The sequence below is a fragment of the Ranitomeya imitator genome, chromosome 4 (genome assembly GCF_032444005.1).
Source record: "Ranitomeya imitator isolate aRanImi1 chromosome 4, aRanImi1.pri, whole genome shotgun sequence".
NCBI classification, from domain to species: Eukaryota; Metazoa; Chordata; class Amphibia; order Anura; family Dendrobatidae; genus Ranitomeya; species Ranitomeya imitator.
The window spans coordinates 354392022-354414151 of record NC_091285.1 but is presented as its reverse complement, the minus strand read 5'-3'; the positions used below and the strand labels follow the sequence as shown (position 1 = coordinate 354414151).

The 22130-nt window shown below is 44.2% G+C and overlaps 1 protein-coding gene across 1 annotated transcript in view; it reads right to left on the bottom strand.

The window, feature by feature from the left end:
- The window catches only part of LOC138674514 (laminin subunit beta-4-like), a 341174-nt gene that overhangs the window by 108754 nt on the left and 210290 nt on the right, over positions 1 to 22130 (bottom strand). The window contains exons 37-38 of the mRNA XM_069762342.1: positions 19474 to 19533; positions 17502 to 17700 (exon numbers count right to left, since the gene is read on the bottom strand). Of these exons, the coding sequence (XP_069618443.1) occupies positions 17502 to 17700; positions 19474 to 19533 (259 nt within the window). The remainder of the gene's footprint in view (positions 1 to 17501; positions 17701 to 19473; positions 19534 to 22130) is intronic.

Below are 22130 nucleotides of genomic sequence, written 5' to 3'. Positions count from 1 at the left end.
GTGTGGCCTCCATGTGCCTGTATGACCTCCCTACAATGCCTGGGCATGCTTCTGATGAGACGGCGAATGGTCTCCTGAGGGATCTCCTCCCAGACCTGGACTAAAGCATCTGCCAACTCCTGGACAGTCTGCAGTGCAATGTGACGTTGGTGGATAAGTGCGAGACATGATGTCCCAGATGTGTTCAATCGGATTCAGTTCTGGGGAGCGGGCAGGCCAGTCCTTATTATTATTATTTATTATTATTATTTATTGTTATAAAGTCCTTAGCATCAATGCCCCCATCTGTGGACATCGGGCACTCAGACCATCCTTATGGAGTCGGTTTTTAACCATTTGTGCAGCTACATGCATATTTGTGGCTTGCTGGAGGTCATTTTGCAGGGCTCTGGCAGTGCTCCTCCTGTTCCTCCTTGCACAAAGGCTGAGGTAGCGGTCCTGCTGCTGGGTTGTTGCCCTCCTACAGCCCCCTCCACGTCTCCTGGTGTACTGGCCTGTCTCCTTGTAGCACCTCCAGCCTCTCGACACTACGCTGACAGACTGTCATGTCGGACGCTATTCACGCCCATGGCCTTTAAATAGTTCTTCTGAACTTTGGGCATCGCCGTGTATAGAATGGGTCTTGTGTTGTGAATTCTGTTGTCGAACTCCCTCCTGTGGTCGTGAATGGTACTTCGGCGAGTTCTGTCTATGGGCTCCCTCTGGTGGCTGTGAGTGAAGCTGCTGCTTCTGAGGTTCCTTACACAGGTGACGTGATTTATCCTTTAGTTGACTGCTCTATTTAACTCCTCTCAGATCGTTACTCCATGCCAGCTATCAATGTTTTTGCATTGGTTCAGTTCGCTCCTGGATCTCTCTGGTGACCTACCTTCTCCTGCAGAAGCTAAGTTCCTGATAGTCATTATTTGTTCACTGTTTTCTTGTCCAGCTGGTTTTCTGTTATGATTTGGTAATTCAGTACCACAATGGACATAGAAGTCAGAGCACATACAGTGACCTGACTATAACCCAAATACATAGAATGAGCTCTGAGACGTGGGAACTCTGCTGACCGCAATCCCTAATCCTCTCCAACCACACTAGAGGTAGCCGTGGATTGCGCCTAACGCTCCCTATGCAACTCGGCACAGCCTGAGAAACTAGCTAGCCTGAAGATAGAAAATAAGCCTACCTTGCCTCAGAGAAATACCCCAAATATACGCCACATATAATGACTGTGAGTTAAGATGAAAAGACAAACGTAGAGATGATTTAGCAAAGTGAGGCCCGACTTACTAAACAGAGCGAGGATAGGAAAGGTAACTTTGTGGTCAACACAAAACCCTACAAACATCCACGCAAAGGGGGCAAAAAGACCCTCTGTACCGAACTAACGGCACGGAGGTACACCCTCTGCGTCCAAGAGCTTCCAGCAAGCAAGAAAAAACAAATAAGCAAGCTGGACAGAAAAAAGCAGCAAACAAAATAACATTGACTGGAGGCCAGGATCAAAGCACTAGGTGGAGTTAAATATAGCAGTACCTAACGACTTCACCACATCACCTGAGGAAGGAAACTCAGAAGCCGCAGTACCACTCTCCTCCACCAACGGAAGCTCATAGAGAGAATCAGCCAAAGTACCACTCGTGACCACAGGAGGGAACTCTGCCACAGAATTCACAACAGTACCCCCCCTTTGAGGAGGGGTCACCGAACGCTCACCAGCTCCCCCAGGACGACCAGGATGAGCCATATGAAAGGCACGAACAAGATCGGGAGCATGGACATCAGAGGCAAAGACCCAGGAATTATCTTCCTGAGCATAACCCTTCCACTTAACCAGATACTGGAGTTTCCGTCTTGAAACACGAGAATCCAAAATCTTCTCCACAATATACTCCAACTCCCCCTCCACCAAAACCGGGGCAGGAGGATCAACAGATGGAACCATAGGTGCCACGTATCTCCGCAACAATGACCTATGGAATACGTTATGAATGGAAAAAGAATCTGGAAGGGTCAGACGAAAAGACACAGGATTAAGAACCTCAGAAATCCTATACGGACCAATGAAACGAGGTTTAAACTTAGGAGAGGAAACCTTCATAGGAATATGATGAGAAGACAACCAAACCAAATCCCCAACACGAAGTCGGGGACCCACACAGCGTCTGCGATTAGCGAAATGTTGAGCCTTCTCCTGGGACAAGGTCAAATTGTCCACTACATGAGTCCAAATCTGCTGCAACCTGTCCACCACAGTATCCACACCAGGACAGTCCGATGACTCAACCTGCCCTGAAGAGAAACGAGGATGGAACCCAGAGTTGCAGAAAAACGGCGAAACCAAGGTAGCCGAGCTGGCCCGATTATTAAGGGCGAACTCAGCCAAAGGCAAAAAGGACACCCAGTCATCCTGATCAGCAGAAACAAAGCATCTCAGATATGTTTCCAAGGTCTGATTGGTTCGTTCGGTCTGGCCATTAGTCTGAGGATGGAAAGCCGAGGAAAAAGACAAGTCAATGCCCATCCTAGCAAAAAAGGCTCGCCAAAACCTCGAAACAAACTGGGAACCTCTGTCAGAAACGATATTCTCTGGAATGCCATGTAAACGAACCACATGCTGGAAGAACAATGGCACCAAATCAGAGGAGGAAGGTAATTTAGACAAGGGTACCAAATGGACCATCTTAGAGAAGCGATCACAAACCACACAAATGACTGACATTTTTTGAGAGACGGGAAGATCTGAAATAAAATCCATAGAGATATGTGTCCAAGGCCTCTTATTGACCGGCAAGGGCAAAAGCAACCCACTGGCACGAGAACAGCAGGGCTTAGCCCGAGCACAAATCCCACAGGACTTCACAAAAGAACGCTCATCCCGCGACAGAGATGGCCACCAAAAGGATCTAGCCACTAACTCTCTGGTACCAAAGATTCCAGGATGACCAGCCAACACCGAACAATGAACCTCAGAGATAACTTTATTGGTCCACCTATCAGGGACAAACAGTTTCTCCGCTGGGCAACGATCAGGTTTATTAGCCTGAAATTTTTGCAGCACCCGCCGCAAATCAGGGGAGATGGCAGACACAACTACTCCCTCTTTGAGAATACCCGCCGGCTCAGATAGACCCGGAGAGTCGGGCACAAAACTCCTAGACAGGGCATCCGCCTTCACATTTTTAGAGCCCGGAAGGTACGAAATCACAAAGTCAAAACGGGCAAAAAACAGCGACCAACGAGCCTGTCTAGGATTCAACCGCTTGGCAGACTCGAGATAAGTCAAGTTCTTATGATCAGTCAAGACCACCATGCGATGCTTAGCTCCTTCAAGCCAATGACGCCACTCCTCGAATGCCCACTTCATGGCCAGCAACTCTCGATTGCCAACATCATAATTTCACTCAGCAGGCGAAAACTTCCTGGAAAAGAAGGCGCATGGTTTCATCACCGAGCAATCAAAACTTCTCTGTGACAAAACAGCCCCTGTTCCAATCTCAGAAGCATCAACCTCGACCTGGAATGGAAGCGAAACATCTGGTTGACACAACACAGGGGCAGAAGAGAAACGACGCTTCAACTCTTGAAAAGCTTCCACAGCAGCAGAAGACCAATTGACCACATCAGCACCCTTCTTGGTCAAATCGGTCAATGGTTTAGCAATACTAGAAAAATTGCAGATGAAGCGACGATAAAAATTAGCAAAGCCCAGGAACTTTTGCAGACTTTTCAGAGATGTCGGCTGAGTCCAATCATGGATGGCTTTGACCTTAACAGGGTCCATCTCGATAGTAGAAGGGGAAAAAATGAACCCCAAAAATGAAACCTTCTGAACACCAAAGAGACACTTTGATCCCTTCCCAAACAAAGAATTAGCACGCAGGACCTGAAACATCGTTCTACCTGCTTCACATGAGACTCCCAATCATCCGAGAAGATCAAAATATCATCCAAGTATACAATCAGGAATTTATCCAGGTACTCTCGGAAGATGTCATGCATAAAGGACTGAAACACTGATGGAGCATTGGCAAGTCCGAATGGCATTACTAGATACTCAAAATGGCCCTCGGGCGTATTAAATGCAGTTTTCCATTCATCACCTCGCTTAATACGCACAAGATTATACGCACCACGAAGATCTATCTTGGTGAACCAACTAGCCCCCTTAATCCGAGCAAACAAATCAGATAACAACGGCAAGGGGTACTGAAATTTAACCGTGATCTTATTTAGAAGGCGGTAATCTATACAAGGTCTCAGCGAACCATCCTTCTTGGCCACAAAAAAGAACCCTGCTCCTAATGGCGACGATGACGTGCGAATATGCCCCTTCTCCAAGGACTCCTTCACGTAACTCCGCATAGCGGCATGCTCAGGCACAGATAAATTAAACAGTCGACCTTTTGGGAATTTACTACCAGGAATCAAATCGATAGCACAATCACAATCCCAATGCGGAGGTAGGGTATCGGACTTGGGCTCATCAAATACATCCCGGTAATCAGACAAGAACTCTGGAACCTCAGAAGGGGTGGATGACGAAATAGACAGAAATGGGACATCACCATGTACCCCCTGACAACCCCAGCTGGACACAGACATGGATTTCCAATCTAATACTGGATTATGGACTTGTAGCCATGGCAACCCCAACACGACCACATAATGCAGATTATGCAACACCAGAAAGCGAATAACCTCCTGATGTGCAGGAGCTATGCACATGGTCAGCTGGGTCCAGTACTGAGGTTTATTCTTGGCCAAAGGCATAGCATCAATTCCTCTCAATGGAATAGGACACTGCAAGGGCTCCAAGAAAAACCCACAACGCCTAGCATACTCCAAGTCCATCAAATTCAGGGCAGCGCCTGAATCCACAAATGCCATGACAGAATAAGATGACAAAGAGCAGATCAAAGTAACGGACAAAAGAAATTTTGACTGTACCGTACCAATGGTGGCAGACCTAGCGAACCGCTTAGTGCGCTTAGGACAATCAGAGATAGCATGAGTGGAATCACCACAGTAGAAACACAGCCCATTCTGACGTCTGTGTTCTTGCCGTTCAACTCTGGTCAAAGTCCTATCGCACTGCATAGGCTCAGGTTTATGCTCAGATAATACCGCCAAATGGTGCACAGATTTACGCTCACGCAAGCGTCGACCGATCTGAATGGCCAAAGACATAGACTCATTCAGACCAGCAGGCATAGGAAATCCCACCATGACATCCTTAAGTGCTTCAGAGAGACCCTTCCTGAAAATAGCTGCAAGCGCACCTTCATTCCACTGAGTGAGTACGGACCACTTTCTAAATTTCTGACAATATACCTGTATCTCATCCTGAGCCTGACACAGAGCCAGCAAATTTCTCTCTGCCTGATCCACTGAATTAGGTTCATCGTACAGCAATCCGAGCGCCAGGAAAAACGCATCGATATTACTTAATGCAGGATCTCCTGGCGCAAGAGAAAATGCCCAGTCCTGAGGGTCGCCACGTAAAAAAGAAATAATGATCCTAACTTGTTGAACTGGGTCACCAGAGGAGTGAGGTTTCAAAGCCAGAAATAGTTTACAATTATTTTTGAAACTCAGAGATTTAGTTCTATCTCCAAAAAACAAATCAGGAATAGGAATTCTTGGTTCTAACATAGAATTCTGAACCACAAAGTCTTGAATATTTTGTACTCTTGCCGTGAGCTGATCCACACATGAAGACAGACCTTTAATGTCCATCGCTACACCTGTGTCCTGAACCACCCAAATGTCTAGGGGAAAAAAAAGGCAAAACACAGTGCAGAGAAAAAAAAATGGTCTCAGAACTTCTTTTTTCCCTCTATTGAGAATCATTAGTACTTTGGGCCTCCAGTACTGTTATGATTTGGTAATTCAGTACCACAATGGACATAGAAGTCAGAGCACATACAGTGACCTGACTATAACCCAAAAACATAGAACGAGCTCTGAGACGTGGGAACTCTGCTGACCGCAATCCCTGATCCTCTCCAACCACACTAGAGGTAGCCGTGGATTGCGCCTAACGCTCCCTATGCAACTCGGCACAGCCTGAGAAACTAACTAGCCTGAAGATAGAAAATAAGCCTACCTTGCCTCAGAGAAATACCCCAAAGGAAAAGGCAGCCCCCACATATAATGACTGTGAGTTAAGATGAAAAGACAAACGTAGAGATGAAATAGATTTAGCAAAGTGAGGCCCGACTTACTAAACATCCACGCAAAGGGGGCAAAAAGACCCTCTGTACCGAACTAACGGCACGGAGGTACACCCTCTGCGTCCCAGAGCTTCCAGTAAGCAAGAAAAAACAAATAAGCAAGCTGGATAGAAAAAAGCAGCAAACAAAATAACAAAAGCTGAACTTAGCTATGCAGAGCAGCAGGCCACAGGAACGATCCAGGAGGAAACAGGTCCAATACTAGAACATTGACTGGAGGCCAGGATCAAAGCACAAGGTGGAGTTAAATAGAGCAGCACCTAACGACTTCACCACATCACCTGAGGAAGGAAACTCAGAAGCCGCAGTACCACTCTCCTCCACCAACGGAAGCTCATAGAGAGAATCAGCCGAAGTACCACTTGTGACCACAGGAGGGAACTCTGCCACAGAATTCACAACAGTTTTCATGATTTTGTCTTTTTTGTCTTGCTAGCTGGAAGCTCTGGGATGCAGAGTGGCCTCTCCGCACCGTGAGTCGGTGCGGAGGTCTTTTTTGCACACTCTGCATGGTCTTTTGTAGGTTTTTGTGCTGATCGCAAAGTTACCTTTCCTATCCTCTGTCTATTTAGTAAGTCTGGCCTCCCTTTGCTGAAGCCTGTTTCATTTCTGCGTTTGTGACTTTCATCTTTACTCACAGTCAATATATGTGGGGGGCTTCCTTTACCTTTGGGGAATTTCTCTGAGGCAAGGTAGGCTTTATTTTCTATCTCCAGGGCTAGATAGTTCTTAGGCTGTGACGAGGCGCCTAGGTCTGGTCAGGAGCGCTCCACGGCTATTTCTAGTGTGTGTGATAGGATTAGAGCTTGCGGTCAGCAGAGCTCCCACATCCCAGAGCTCATCCTGTATGAGGTTTAACTATCAGGTCATTCCGGGTGCTCCTAACCACCAGGTCATAACAGTACAGCTGGCCCTAAGTATTAATGAATCTCAATAGAGGGATAAGAGAACTTCTGAGACCATTTTTTTTTCTTTGCACTGTGTTTTGTCTTTCTTTTCCCCTAGACCTTTGGGTGGTTCAGGACACAGGTGTAGAAATGGACATTCAAGGTCTGTCCTCTTGTATGGATCATCTCTCTGCAAGGGTACAAAACATTCAAGATTTTGTGGTTCAAAATCCTATGTTAGAGCCTAAAATTCTTATTCCTGACTTATTTTCTGGGGATAGATCTAGGTTCTAGAATTTCAAAAATAATTGTAAACTGTTTCTAGCTTTGAAAACCCGCTCCTCTGGTGACCCCGTTCAACAGGTAAAAATCATTATTTCTTTTTTGCGTGGTGACCCTCAAGACTGGGCATTTTCCCTTGCGCCAGGAGATCCGGCATTGCGTGATGTTGATGCATTTTTTCTGGTGCTTGGATTGCTTTATGATGAACCAAATTCAGTGGATCAGGCAGAGAAAATCTTGCTGGCTTTGTGTCAGGGTCAGGATGAAGCGGAGGTGTACTGTCAGAAGTTTAGAAAGTGGTCTGTGCTTACTCAGCGGAATGAATGTGCCCTGGCGGCAATTTTCAGAAAGGGTCTTTCTGAAGCCCTTAAGGATGCCATGGTGGGATTTCCCACGCCTGCTGGTCTGAATGAGTCTATGTCTTTGGCCATTCAGATCGATCGACGCATGCGTGAGCGCAAAGCTGTGCACCATCTGGCGGTATTCTCTGAGCATAGGCCTGAGCCTATGCAGTGTGATAGGACTTTGACCAGAGCTGAACGGCAAGAACACAGACGTCAGAATGGGCTGTGTTTTTACTGTGGTGAATCCACTCATGCTATCTCCGATTGTCCTAAGTGCACTAAGCGGTTCGCTAGGTCTGCCACCATTGGTACGGTACAGTCTAAATTTCTTTTGTCCGTTACTCTGATTTGCTCTCTGTTGTCCTATTCTGTAATGGCATTTGTGGATTCAGGCGCTGCCCTGAATTTGATGGACTTGGAGTTTGCCAGGCGCTGTGGTTTTTTCTTGGAGCCCTTGCAGTATCCTATTCCATTGAGAGGAATTGATGCTACGCCTTTGGCCAAGAATAAGCCTCAGTACTGGACTCAATTGACCATGTGCATGGCTCCTGCACATCAGGAGGATATTCGCTTTTTGGTGTTGCATAATCTGCATGATGTGGTCGTTTTGGAGTTGCCATGGCTACAGGTCCATAATCCAGTGTTAGATTGGAAATCTATGTCGGTGTCCAGCTGGGATTGTCAGGGGGTACATTGTCATGTTCCATTGCTGTCAATTTCGCCTTCCACTCCTTCTGAAGTCCCTGAGTTTTTATCAGATTACCGGGATGTATTTGAAGAGCCCAAATCTGGTGCCCTACCTCCTCATAGGGATTGCGACTGTGCTATTAATGTGATTCCTGGTAGTAAGTTTCCTAAGGGCCGTCTGTTTAATTTATCTGTGCCAGAGCACGCCGCTATGCGGAGTTATATAAAGGAATCCTTGGAGAAGGGTCATATTCGTCCGTCGTCGTCACCATTGGGAGCAGGGTTCTTTTTTTGTGGCCAAGAAGGATGGTTCTTTGAGACCTTGTATTGATTACCGCCTTCTTAATAAGATCACAGTCAAATTTCAGTATCCTTTGCCGCTGCTGTCTGATTTATTTGCTCGGATTAAGGGGGCTAGTTGGTTCACCAGGATAGATCTTGGTGGTGCGTATAATCTTGTGCGAATTAAACAGGGTGATGAATGGAAGACAGCATTTAATACGCCAGAGGGCCATTTTGAGTACCTGGTTATGCCATTCGGGCTTTCTAATGCTTCATCTGTGTTTCAGTCCTTTATGCATGACATCTTCCGAGAGTACCTGGATAGATTCATGATTGTATATTTGGATGACATTTTGGTCTTTTTGGATGATTGGGAATCTCATGTGAAGCAGGTCAGAATGGTGTTTCAGGTCCTTCGTGCGAATTCCTTGTTTGTGAAGGGGTCAAAATGTCTCTTTGGAGTTCAGAAGGTTTCATTTTTGAGTTTCATTTTTTCCCCTTCTACTATCGAGATGGACCCTGTTAAAGTTCAGGCCATTTACGATTGGACTCAGCCGACATCTGTGAAGAGCTTGCAGAAGTTCCTGGGCTTTGCTAATTTTTATCATCGCTTCATCGCTAACTTTTCCAGTGTTGCTAAGCCGTTGACTGATTTGACCAAGAAAGGTGCTGATGTGGTCAATTGGTCCTCTGCGGCTGTAGAGGCTTTTCAGGAGTTGAAGCGTCGTTTTGCTTCTGCCCCTGTGTTGTGCCAGCCAGATGTTTTGCTCCCTTTTCAGGTGGAGGTTGATGCTTCTGAAATTGGAGCAGGGGCTGTTTTGTCGCAAAGAAGTTCTGATGGCTCGGTGATGAAACCCTGTGCCTTCTTTTCTAGAAAATTCCCCCCTGCTGAGCGCAATTATGATGTGGGCAATCGGGAGTTGTTGGCCATGAAGTGGGCATTCGAGGAGTGGCGACATTGGCTTGAAGGAGCTAAACATCATGTGGTGGTCTTGACGGATCACAAGAATTTGACTTATCTCGAGTCTGCCAAACGGTTGAATCCTAGACAGGCTCGATGGTCGCTCTTTTTCTCCCGTTTTGATTTTGTGGTTTCATACCTTCCAGGATCTAAGAATGTGAAGGCTGACGCCCTGTCAAGGAGTTTTGTGCCTGACTCTCCGGGTGTTCCGGAGCCGGCGGGTATTCTTAAAGAAGGGGTAATTTTGTCTGCCACTTCCCCTGATTTGCGGCATGTGCTGCAAAAGTTTCAGGCTGATAGACCTGACCGTTGTCCTACGGAGAAACTGTTTGTCCCTGATAGATGGACTAGTAGAGTTATCTCGGAGATTCATTGTTCAGTATTGGCTGGTCATCCTGGAATCTTTGGTACCAGAGATTTGGTGGCCAGATCCTTTTTGGTGGCCTTCTTTGTCACGGGATGTGCGTTCTTTTGTGCAGTCCTGTGGGATTTGTGCTCGGGCTAAGCCCTGCTGTTCTCGTGCCAGCTTTTGCCCTTGCCGATCCCGAAGAGGCCCTGGACGCATATTTCCATGGATTTTATTTCTGATCTCCCTGTTTCTCAGAAGATGTCGGTCATTTGGGTGGTTTGTGATCGCTACTCTAAGATGGTCCATTTGGTACCCTTATCTAAACTGCCTTCCTCCTCTGATTTGGTGCCATTGTTTTTCCAGCATGTGGTTCGTTTGCATGGCATCCCAGAGAACATCGTCTCGGACAGAGGTTCACAGTTTGTTTCGAGGTTTTGGCGGTCCTTTTGCGCTAAGATGGGCATTGATTTGTCTTTTTCTTCAGCTTTCCATCCTCAGACTAATGGCCAAACCGAATGAACTAATCAGACTTTGGAAACATATCTGAGATGCTTTGTTTCTGCTGATCAGGATGATTGGGTGTCTTTCTTGCCTTTGGCTGAGTTCGCCCTTAATAATCGGGCCAGCTCGGCTACTTTAGTTTCTCCTTTTTTCTGTAATTCTGGTTTCCATCCTCGTTTCTCTTCAGGGCAGGTTGAGCCTTCGGACTGTCCTGGTGTGGATGCGGTGGTGGACAGGTTGCAGCAGATTTGGACTCATGTGGTGGACAATCTGACATTGTCCCAGGAGAAGGCTCAACGTTTCGCTAATCGCCGGCGTTATATTGGTCCCCGACTTCGTGTTGGGGATTTGGTAAGGTTGTCATCTCGTCACGTTCCTATGAAGGTTTCCTCTCCTAAGTTTAAGCCTCGTTTCATTGGACCATATAAGATTTCTGAAGTTCTTAATCCTGTGTCATTTCGTTTGGATCTTCCAGCTTCTTTTGCCATCCATAATGTGTTCCATAGGTCGTTGTTGCAGAGATAGGTGGCGCCTATGGTTCCCTCCGTTGATCCTCCTGCCCCGGTGTTGGTCGAGGGGGAGTTGGAGTATGTGGTGGAGAAGATTTTGGATTCTCGTGTTTCGAGACGGAAACTCCAGTACCTGGTCAAGTGGAAGGGTTATGGTCAGGAAGATAATTCCTGGGTTTTTGCCTCTGATGTTCATGCTGCCGATCTTGTTCGTGCCTTTCATTTGGCTCATCCTGATCGGCCTGGAGGCTCTGGTGAGGGTTCGGTGACCCCTCCTCAAGGGGGGGGGGGTACTGTTGTGAATTCTGTTGTCGAACTCCCTCCTGTGGTCGTGAATGGTACTTCGGTGAGTTCTGTCTATGGGCTCCCTCTGGTGGCTGTGAGTGAAGCAGCTGCTTCTGAGGTTCCTTACACAGGTGACGTGATTTATCCTTTGGTTGACTGCTCTATTTAAAGGGACTCTGTCACCTGAATTTGGCGGGACTGGTTTTGGGTCATATGGGCGGAGTTTTCGGGTGTTTGATTCACCCTTTCCTTACCCACTGGCTGCTTGCTGGCTGCAATATTGGATTGAAGTTCATTCTCTGTCCTCCATAGTACACGCCTGCGCAAAGCAATCTTGCCTTGTGCAGGCGTGTACTATGGAGGAGAGAGAATGAACTTCAATCCAATATTGCAGCCAGCATGCAGCCAGCGGGTAAGGAAAGGGTGAATCAAACACCCGAAAACTCCGCCCATACGACCCAAAACCAGTCCCGCCAAATTCAGGTGACAGGTTCCCTTTAACTCCTCTCAGATCGTTACTCCATGCCAGCTGTCAATGTTTTTGCATTGGTTCAGTTCGCTCCTGGATCTCTCTGGTGACCTGCCTTCTCCTGCAGAAGCTAAGTTCCTGATAGTCATTATTTGTTCACTGTTTTCTTGTCTAGCTGGTTTTCATGATTTTTTCTTGCTAGCTGGAAGCTCTGGGATGCAGAGTGGCCTCTCCGCACCGTGAGTCGGTGCGAAGGTCTTTTTTGCACACTCTGCGTGGTCTTTTGTAGGTTTTTGTGCTGATCGCAAAGTTACCTTTCCTATCCTCTGTCTATTTAGTAAGTCTGGCCTCCCTTTGCTGAAACCTGTTTCATTTCTGCGTTTGTGACTTTCATCTTTACTCACAGTCAATATATGTGGGGGGCTTCCTTTACCTTTGGGGAATTTCTCTGAGGCAAGGTAGGCTTTATTTTCTATCTCTAGGGCTAGATAGTTCTTAGGCTGTGACGAGGCGCCTAGGTCTGGTCAGGAGCGCTCCATGGCTATTTCTAGTGTGTGTGATAGGATTAGGGTTTGCGGTCAGCAGAGCTCCCACATCCCAGAGCTCGTCCTGTATGAGGTTTTACTATCAGGTCATTCCGGGTGCTCCTAACCACCAGGTCATAACAGTCTTGTGCCTGGTGATCTCGGTTCGGAGTGGTGGTCTTGGAGTGGAAATTTCATATCTGGTGGTGTTTGATCCTTTGTCATATTTCTCCTTCCTATATTTGTGTTTTGTTTTGCCCTGTGCACATTATAGTGTTTTCCTGAGTGTGTTTGCGGCGTGGTGCGTTTTTGGTTTTCCCTGTCTGTGCTTTCTGTAGGGGTTGGTGTGAGGAATTATCACTGGGTGGAGGGCGGAGGTTTCAGATTAGTACTGAAACAGGAGTCAGGGTCAGGCCTGGCAGCCCAGACAAGCAGACCATCAGTGTAATCTCTGGGAGAGGGACAGACAGGCTTTCCCTAGTCTGAGGGATATCGCAGGGGCCCGAGTTATTAGCTTTAGCCTACCTAGGCTCTCCGTGACACAGACACAGCAAACCTTCTTGCCACAGCTCGCATTGATGTGCCATCCTGGATGAGCTGCACTACCTGAGCCACTTGTGTGGGTTGTAGAGTCCATCTCATGCTACCATAAGTGTGAAAGCACAACCAACATTCAAAAGTGACCAAAACATCAGCCAGAAAGCATTGGTACTGATATGTGGTCTGTTGTCCCCACCTGCAGAACCACTCCTTTATTGAGTGTGTCTTGATAATTGCCAATAATTTCCATCTGTTGTCTATTCTATTTGCACAACAGCATATGAAATTGATCGTCTAACAGTGTTGCTTCCTAAGTGGACAGTTTGATTTCACAGAAGTTTGATTTACTTGGAGTTATATTCTGTTGTGTAAGTGTTCCCTTTATTTTTTTGAGCAGTGTACAAATATAGTCTGTATCAGATACTGGTGTAGGATGTAGTCTCAGTAATTAAAGGGGTTTTCCCATGGACAATGTATATCTTAATAGATCTTAGAGCAAAATTAAGTTCCACAATTGGATGTGTTCATTTTTTTTACTGTCCTGAGATAGTTTCATAAATGTTCCCCTGCTGTGTGCTGGCTGTGAATGACTGTACAGGAACATGGTCTGATCATACTACAGCTCAAAAGCAGGGGAGGAAGCCAAAGAGTACACAGATACCACAGCAGGGGGTCACAGATGATTATTTCTGTGAGGCAAAGTATGTTCTTAACCCCCTACTGACAGAACCAATTTGATACTTAATGACCAAGACAATTTTTACAATTCTGACCACTGTCACTTTATGAAGTTATAGCTCTGGAACACTTCAACGTATCCCACTGATTCTGAGATTGTTTTTTTGTAACATATTGTACTTCATGTTAGTGGTAACATTTCTTCGATATACACTACCTTTCAAGCTGCTTGCTTCCTCCCTAAATAGTTCTTGCATAATTTGGAGGTGTGCTTTGGGTCATTGTCCTGTTGTAGGATGAAATTGGCTCCAATCAATTGCTGTCCAAAGGGTATGGCATGGTGTTGCAAAATGGAGTGAAAGCCTTCCTTATTCAAAATTCCTTTTACCTTGTACAAATCTCCCACTTTACCACCTCCAATGCAACCCCAGACCATCACATTACCTCCACCATGCATGACAGATGGCGTCAGGCACTCTTACAGCATCTTTTCACTTGTTCTGCATCTCACAAATGTTCTTCTGTGTGATCCAAAAACCTCAAACTTGGATTCGTCTGTCTATAGCACTTTTTTCCAATCTTCATCTGTCCAATGTCTGTGTTCTTTTGCCCATATTAATCTTTTCCTTTTATTAGCCAGTCTCTGATATGGCTTTTTCTTTGCCATTCTGCCCTGAAGGCCAGCATCCCAGAGTCGCCTCTTCACTGTAGCTGCCAGTTGAGGACCTGTGAGGTGTCGATTTCTCAAACTACAGACTCTAATGTACTTGTCTTGTTGCTCAGTTGTGCAGCGGGGTCTCCCACTTCTCTTTCTACTCTGGTTAGAGCCTGTTTGTGCTCTCCTCTGAAGGGAGTAGTATGCACCATTGTAGGAAATCTTGAGTTTCTTGGCAATTTCTCACATGGAATAGCTGTAATTTCTAAGAACAAGAATAGACTGTCGAGTTTCACATGAAAGTTCTTTTTTATGGCCATTTTGAGAGTTTAATGGAACCAACAAATACAATGCTCCAGATTCTCAACTAGCTCAAAGGAAGGTCAGATTTATAGGTTCTATAATCAGCCAAACTGTTTTCAGCTGTGCTAACATACTTGCACAAGGGTTTTCAAGGGTATTCTAACAATCCATTAGTCTTCCAACACAGTTAGCAAACACAAAGTACCATAAGAACACTGGAGTGATGATTCATGAAAATGGGCCTCTATACACCTATGAAGATATTGCAATACAAACCAGACGTTTACAGCTAGAATAGTAATTTACCACATTAACAATGTATAGAGCATATTTAAGGTTAGCTTCATTGGAAAAACACAGTGCTTTTCTTTCAAAAATAAGGACATTTCTAAGTGACCCTAAACTTTTGCAAGGTAGTGTAACTTGCGTTTATTTATGAAAAAAGGAAATTTGACAATAATTTAGAAAATTTTGCAAACTTCAAAATTTAAATTTTTGTACACTTAAATCAGAGAGGGGTGGTCTCACACAAAATAGTTAATAAATAACATTTCCCACATGTATACTTTACATCAGCATAATTCTGGAAACATAATTTTTTGCTGTTGTTATAAGGGTTAAAAGTTGACCAGCGATTTCTCTTTTTCCCAACAAAATTTACAAAACCATTTTTTAGGGACCACCTCAAATTTGAAGTGAGTTTGGGGGGTCAATACAACAGAAAATACCCAAAAGTGACAACATTCTAAAAACTGCACCCCTCAAGGTGCGCAAAACCACATTCAAGAAGTTTATTAACCCTTCAGGTGCTTTACGAGAACTAAAGCAATGTGGAAGGAAAGAAAAGAACATTTTACTTTTTTCAAAAGAAATTTACTTTGGAACCAATTTTTTTCAAAAGGGTATCAGGAGAAAATGGACCACAAAATCTGTTGTGCAATTTCTCCTGAGTACGACGATACCCCATATGTGTGGGAAAGCCACTGTTTGGGCACATGGCAGGGCTCAGAAGGAAATGAGCACCGTTTGACATTTTTAATGCAAGATTCGTTGGAATCAATGGTGGCGCCATGTCGCGCTTGGAGACCCCCTGATGTACCTAAACAGGGGAATTCTCCAATTCTAACTCCAACCCTAAGGGTACCGTCACACAGTGGCACTTTTGTCGCTACGACGGTACGATTCGTGATGTTCCAGCGATATCCATACAATATCGCTGTGTCTGACACGCAGCAGCGATCAGGGATCCTGCTGAGAATCGTACGTCGTAGCAGATCGTTTGGAACATTCTTTCGTCGCTGGATCTCCCGCTGTCATCGCTGGATCGGTGTGTGTGACACCGATCTAGCGATGCGTTCGCTTGTAACCAGGGTAAACATCGAGTTACTAAGCGCAGGGCCGCACTTAGTAACCCGATGTTTACCCTGGTTACCAGCGTAAATGTAAAAAAAAAAAAAAAACAGTACATACTTACATTCCGGTGTCCGTCAGGTCCCTTGCCGTCTGCTTCCCGCACTCACTGACTGCCAGCCGTAAAGTGAAAACAGAGCACAGCGGTGACGTCACCGCTGTGCTGTGCTTTCACTTTACGGCCGGCAGTCAGTGAGTGCGGGAAGCAGACGGCAAGGGACAGACACCGGAATGTAAGTATGTACTGTTTTTACGCTGGTAACCAGGGTAAACATCGTGTTACTAAGCGCGGTCCTGCGCTTAGTAACCCTATGTTTACCCTGGTTACCCGGGGACCTCGGCATCGTTGGTCGCTGGAGAGCTGTCTGTGTGACAGCTCTCCAGCAACCACACTACGACTTACCAACGATCACGGCCAGGTCGTATCGCTGGTCGTGATCGTTGGTAAATCGTATAGTGTGACGGTACCCTAACTCCAACACACCCCTTTCCCTAATCCCAACCCTAACCAAAACCCTAGCCACAAGCCTAACCCCAACACACCCCTAACCTTAATCCAACCCCTAACCATAACCCTAACCACAAACCTAACCCTAACACATCCCTAACCCTAATCCCAACCCTAACTGTAATCCCAACCATAACCACAACCCTAACCCTAGCCCAACTGTAACATTAGCTGAACCCTAACTTTTGCCCAACCCTAAAATTAGCTCAACCCTAGCCCCAACCCTAACCCTAGCCCAAACCCTAATAGAAATAGAACTTATATCTTCCCTGTAGCTGCTTGCTTCTAATCATTGGGGCAGTGCAGGGAGCAATTATAGTCATTTTTCACTATATAGTGAGCCTGCTACAATTCCTCTCCTGTACTTTTACTGACAGCTTGCTTGGCACATATACACTGGGGAGCAGGCTGTCAATCAAAATGCCGGGGAGTGAATACAGCATGCTTGCTGTAGAGTGAGCGATGACTGTTATCACTACCTGCACCTTTGTCTGGCAGTGAGCAGCTACAGGGTGGATATAAGTTTATTTTCTTCCTGAACCCACCTCTCCAGTAAGGCTACTTTCACACTGGCGTTTTTTTTTAATACGTCGCAATGCGTCGTTTAGGGGAAAAAACGCATCCTGCAAAGTTGTTTGCAGGATGCGCTTTTGCCCCATAGAGTTACATTACCAACGCATTGCGACATATTGACACACGTCGCAACCGTCTTGTGACGGTTGCGCCGTGTTGTGGTGGACCGCCGGGAGCAAAAAACATTAAATGTAACGTTTTTTGCACCCAACGGACCGCTTTTTCCGGAACTCCGCCCCCGCCTCCCCGCACCTCACAATGGGGCAGCGGATGCACCGGAGAAATGCATCCGCTGCACCCATTGTGCGGCACAACAAACGCTAGCGTCGGAATCTCGGCCCGACGCAATGCGACGGGCCGAATCTGATGCTAGTGTGAAAGTAGCCTAAGGAAGCCTAACTTGATTTTAACATCACTTCCAAATTAACCCTATATCAACAGGTTAATAGCATTTCTGAAAGTGTCAAGTTCCCTTTAATGACCTTTTCCTCCAAACTGAATCATAAACATAACTTTGACAAGCAAAATCTTACTTAGCATCTTTGGCTCTCTGAGTGAGTTTTTTCACTTCTTCCAGTTGGTTCTGCAAGTCTATTTTGTTATTCTTGTAATCATCACAATACTTTTTAATTTTGTTTAACATGTTAATTAAATCATAAGGAGCAGCTGGAAGCTTAATATCCAGAATTGCATTTGCTATCTTCTCTATTTCTTCTGCGCCTACAGTGCCATCTGAAAAGAGAACAACATCAGGTCAGTACGTTATGGAATTTTCTTATTTTTTTCCTATTTTGTTTCTGCTCTGCTTTATCAAACCATTCACTAGTCTTTTTCAACAAGAATATACTGAATCGTTGTACAAGTCACATCAATGAGTGTTTCTTTGTTATTTACATTCCGTGTTCATTTGCTTTTTATTTTATTTTTTTTTAAGTAAACATTTTCTTTTTGCCCATAAAGGTGTCTATGGAGTCAGTGATATGAGACTCCTTCCTCCAGAATCATTACTTTATTACACATATCTCCAGGTTTACCAGTCGCTAGAAAATATTGCAAACTTTTGGGTGAATAATATTACACTTTGCAACCAGTGGGCCAGATATTATTTTGTATACATACGTATTTGTAGACCAAAACCAGGAAAAAACAAAATTTTGAAAAAATAATAATGGAAAGAATCCCACCACTGCTGTATTTTTGAGTTAATCACTACTGGTTTTAGCTTAGGCTAGTGTCACACCACCATATTTTACCTCATCCGATAGAATTAGGTAGATTAAGCAAATTATACTCTGACCAGAGTTTAATCTGATAGTGTGATCTGATTCTCTCGAATGAGGAGAAGATGGAGAAAAAAAAAGTCTCCATCTTCTCCATTGTGTCAGTCTATGGAAATGGGACTGCACTTAGATGTGATCCGAGTGTAGTTTGATGATTTCCATACACTCACTGATGAGAGCGAGATTCATTTTCGAGTTCAGCGGTCCGCTTCCCCATTGTTTTCATTTAGGTTCTTGTTCAAGTACAGTTCTGGTACCCGAACTGGGTAGCAGAACTCAAACTTCAACAAGTCCACTTATCCATAGTAAAATGATGAAAAAGCTTGATGGCAACTGATGCGTTTTTGCATCAATTTTGATATCTGTTCTGATCCAATGAAAACATCGGGCATTGTGAATCAAGCTTTATCGATAACCTATTTCAAGGGAGCTGTGGCACTTCTGTGAGCACCATGTCATCTGCACTCTTTATATTGGTTCATACTACAAATGCTGTGCTTTTTGCAGAGGATGTGCTTATTATTGGAGCATTGTCCATTTCACTTGAGAATAATCAATCAGTTGCACTACAAAAAGTCTCTGATTATTCTGATTTGAATTAATGAAGTTACATGCATATGTACACAGAGTAACCTACCACTGAAGTGAAATAAATACACTTATCGGAGATTTTAATGCTCTGTGCGGGCAGTGGAGAAATACATTGATAGTTTATCTAGTTTAAATTCCATGTCTAACAATTATGGAATATATAAAGTTAGCTTTTGCATTTTTGTGTTAACAACAACTTATTATTATTATTATTATTATTATTAATTGCTAATGAGTGTAAAAGTGCCGTTGAGGTAGGAGAACTGCACACTGCACTTGTTTTTTTGTCTATTGCCTTCTAATATACAAATTGGAAAAATTAAATGGGAAATGAATGCAGATTTGTCCCCAGATTTCTCAATACAAACCCACATACAATATTAAATAAATTTTGCAGACCTGATGAGGTTGGTGGCATAGTGACCCACAATGTATTGCTGAAAGAACCGTAGTAGAGGATAACACCTCCACAATATGCATCTAAAAATTGCAGGTTGAATATCGCCAATAGCAGGCTTTTAATTCAGCAGCGATTATGAGGCCTTAACATAAAACTGCTATGAAGAATAGTAATACTATAGGATTATTTAAGCAATTTACAACCAAACAAGTGTTTATACTCGATAATTCTTACCAACTTCCTCTGGCGTTTTGCCTCCACTCATTTCCCGACATTGGTGGACTGGTACGCTGTCTATAAATAACCAGTGAAACATTAGTCAAATGCATATTTACTAATGACGTTATAATGTCACTATCTAATATATAATTGCCTAGAATACTACTTCCTGCAATTTGTGCCAACTTCCGTGGCTTTGTCCGGAGCTAATGTCTGGAGCTAATGTCCGGAGCTAATGTCCGGAGATTAATTGCCTAGAATACTACTTCCTGCAATTTCTGCCAACTTCCGTGGCTTTGTCCGGAGCTAATGTCCGGAGCTAATGTCCGGAGCTAATGTGCGGAGATAATGTCCGGAGCTAATGTCCGGAGCTAATGTCCGGAGCTAAGTGACGTCAACAGTGTCCAGTGTCTGATTGGTTGCCGCCTGCTGCGAGCGACCAATCAGAAACGTGCCGTACTGTGACACACTCCGCCCGCCATTTTGGTGTGATTTTTGAATTTTTACCTCACAGCAAGTTTCTACTGCGTGGAGGCGGACCCAGTGACGTTGCTCTTCAAGCTCCTGCCGAATTTCGTAAAAAAAAATGATAATACCATTTACCAAAACTATATATATTTAGTTGTGAAGTGGTTCAGTGACATTTTCACACCAATTTTGAACTTTTGTTTGGTGTTTTCTCCATATACTGCCTATTATTTTTGTTCTTTCTTACTATTATTTATTAATTGTATTATTCTTACATTTGAATAAATAAAGTATATATGGATTCTAGACTCCCGATTCTTTAGAATCGGGCTGCCATCTAGTGAAAGTATAATTTGCTTTAAAAATTTAGTATAATTTCCTCTTCTAATATGACAAGTTTTATCAGCATATCTGGCTCTGTACTCATCAGGAATATAGATTGATTATATGTTTTACTGGCTAAAAGATTTGTTTTATACATTAGTTGGCAACAACATCAAACCCTTCCTCACATCCTCTGCACATGTAAGGCGGATTTCAGGTTGAAGCTTGTGGAGCTCCCGAGCGCTTATCATTAGTGATGAGCGAGTGTACTCGGGTGGTCTCCGAGTATTTATGACTGCTCGGAGATTTAGTTTTCTTTGCCACAGCTGGATGATTTACGTCTGGTAGCCAGCCTGAGTACATGTGGGGGTTGCCTGATTGCTAGGGAATCCTCACATGTAATCAAGCTGTCTAGTAGCCGCAAATCATGCAGCTGCGGCAAGGAAAACTAAATCTCCGAGCAATAGGAAAGACAATTGGTTAGCACTCGACTTTTTGTAAAATGGTGCTAGTGAAAGGAACCCAAAGGAATCACTGCAAAGACACAGGACTGTCTGCATTCTCCACTGTGCCACCAATGAAGCAAGCCCGTATTCCCTGGAGACCAGCTCCTCCTGAACCCATTGCTTACACTGGACATTGACTCCACCAGCGACTATATGGTAAAGGCCATCAATTGGCCGAAACGTCTCAAATTGTCGCTTCACCTATCAGCATAAAATAAATACTCACCTGAAACATTATTTTTCTTGTACGTGTGCAGTGATTTTTTTTCTGAACTTAAATCTCCGAGCAGTCATAAATACTCAGAGACCACCCGAGCGTGCTACTCTACTTATCTTGTGTGGTTGGTGCCAGCACCTGACTTTAATGCCGGAGTCACACTAAACGTATGAAAAATCGACTTGAATATCCCTGCTGAGAGTCGCACGAGTGTAATGCGAATGTCATGCGGGTAAAATTCGATTTTTCACACCTAGCATCCGATTTACATCTGAATGCAATGTAATTGCTATCCGATTGCAATGCGATTCTAACATGAGCTTTTACATAGAGCAGTCCTCTATGTCATTTACACATTGTTTTCAAAGGAAATAGTCGTCAAAACACACACAAATATATATATATATACATAGATAAAATATAAACTAGCAATTCATGTACCGCGTACAGTGAAATCACAGTGACAGTTTAGAATAGAATAGATAGATATACAGTATACACATAAAATACATAGATATATAGATGTCAGTGACATATATATATATAAATATATATATATATATATATATGTCACTGACATCTATATTACATAGATAGGTAGATAGAAGAAAAGCCAGCAATTCATCTGCTGTGTTCTGTAAAATCACTGCAGGAGCCAACAGGATAGAATAGATGGATTACATACAGTAAATACATATAGAATAGATAGATAAATAGATGTCAGTGACAAATACAATTAGTGCAGTGCATGTGCAAATTACTGTACATGTATTTAATTAATAAAAGATTACTTTTCTGAAAAAAATGCGAGGGCTCCAGCGCAATTTTCATAACCAGCAGAGGGAAGGCTTCCCAGGCTATTAATATCAGATCACAATTGTATACTTAGCCTTTACTGGCTATTAAAATGGAGGACCCTAAAAAATTGACCCCCCTATAATTAATAACCAGCAAAGGCTATGCAGACAGCTGTGGGCTGATATTAATAGCCTAAGAAGGTGCCATGGATACTGCCCCCCAGGCTTAAAACATCATATCTCAGCTGCCCCAGAAAAAGCACATCTCTAAGATGTGCCAATTCTGGCACTTAGCCTCACTCTTCCCACTTGCCCTGTATTGATGGCAAGTGGGGTTATAGTTAGGGGTTTGATGTCACC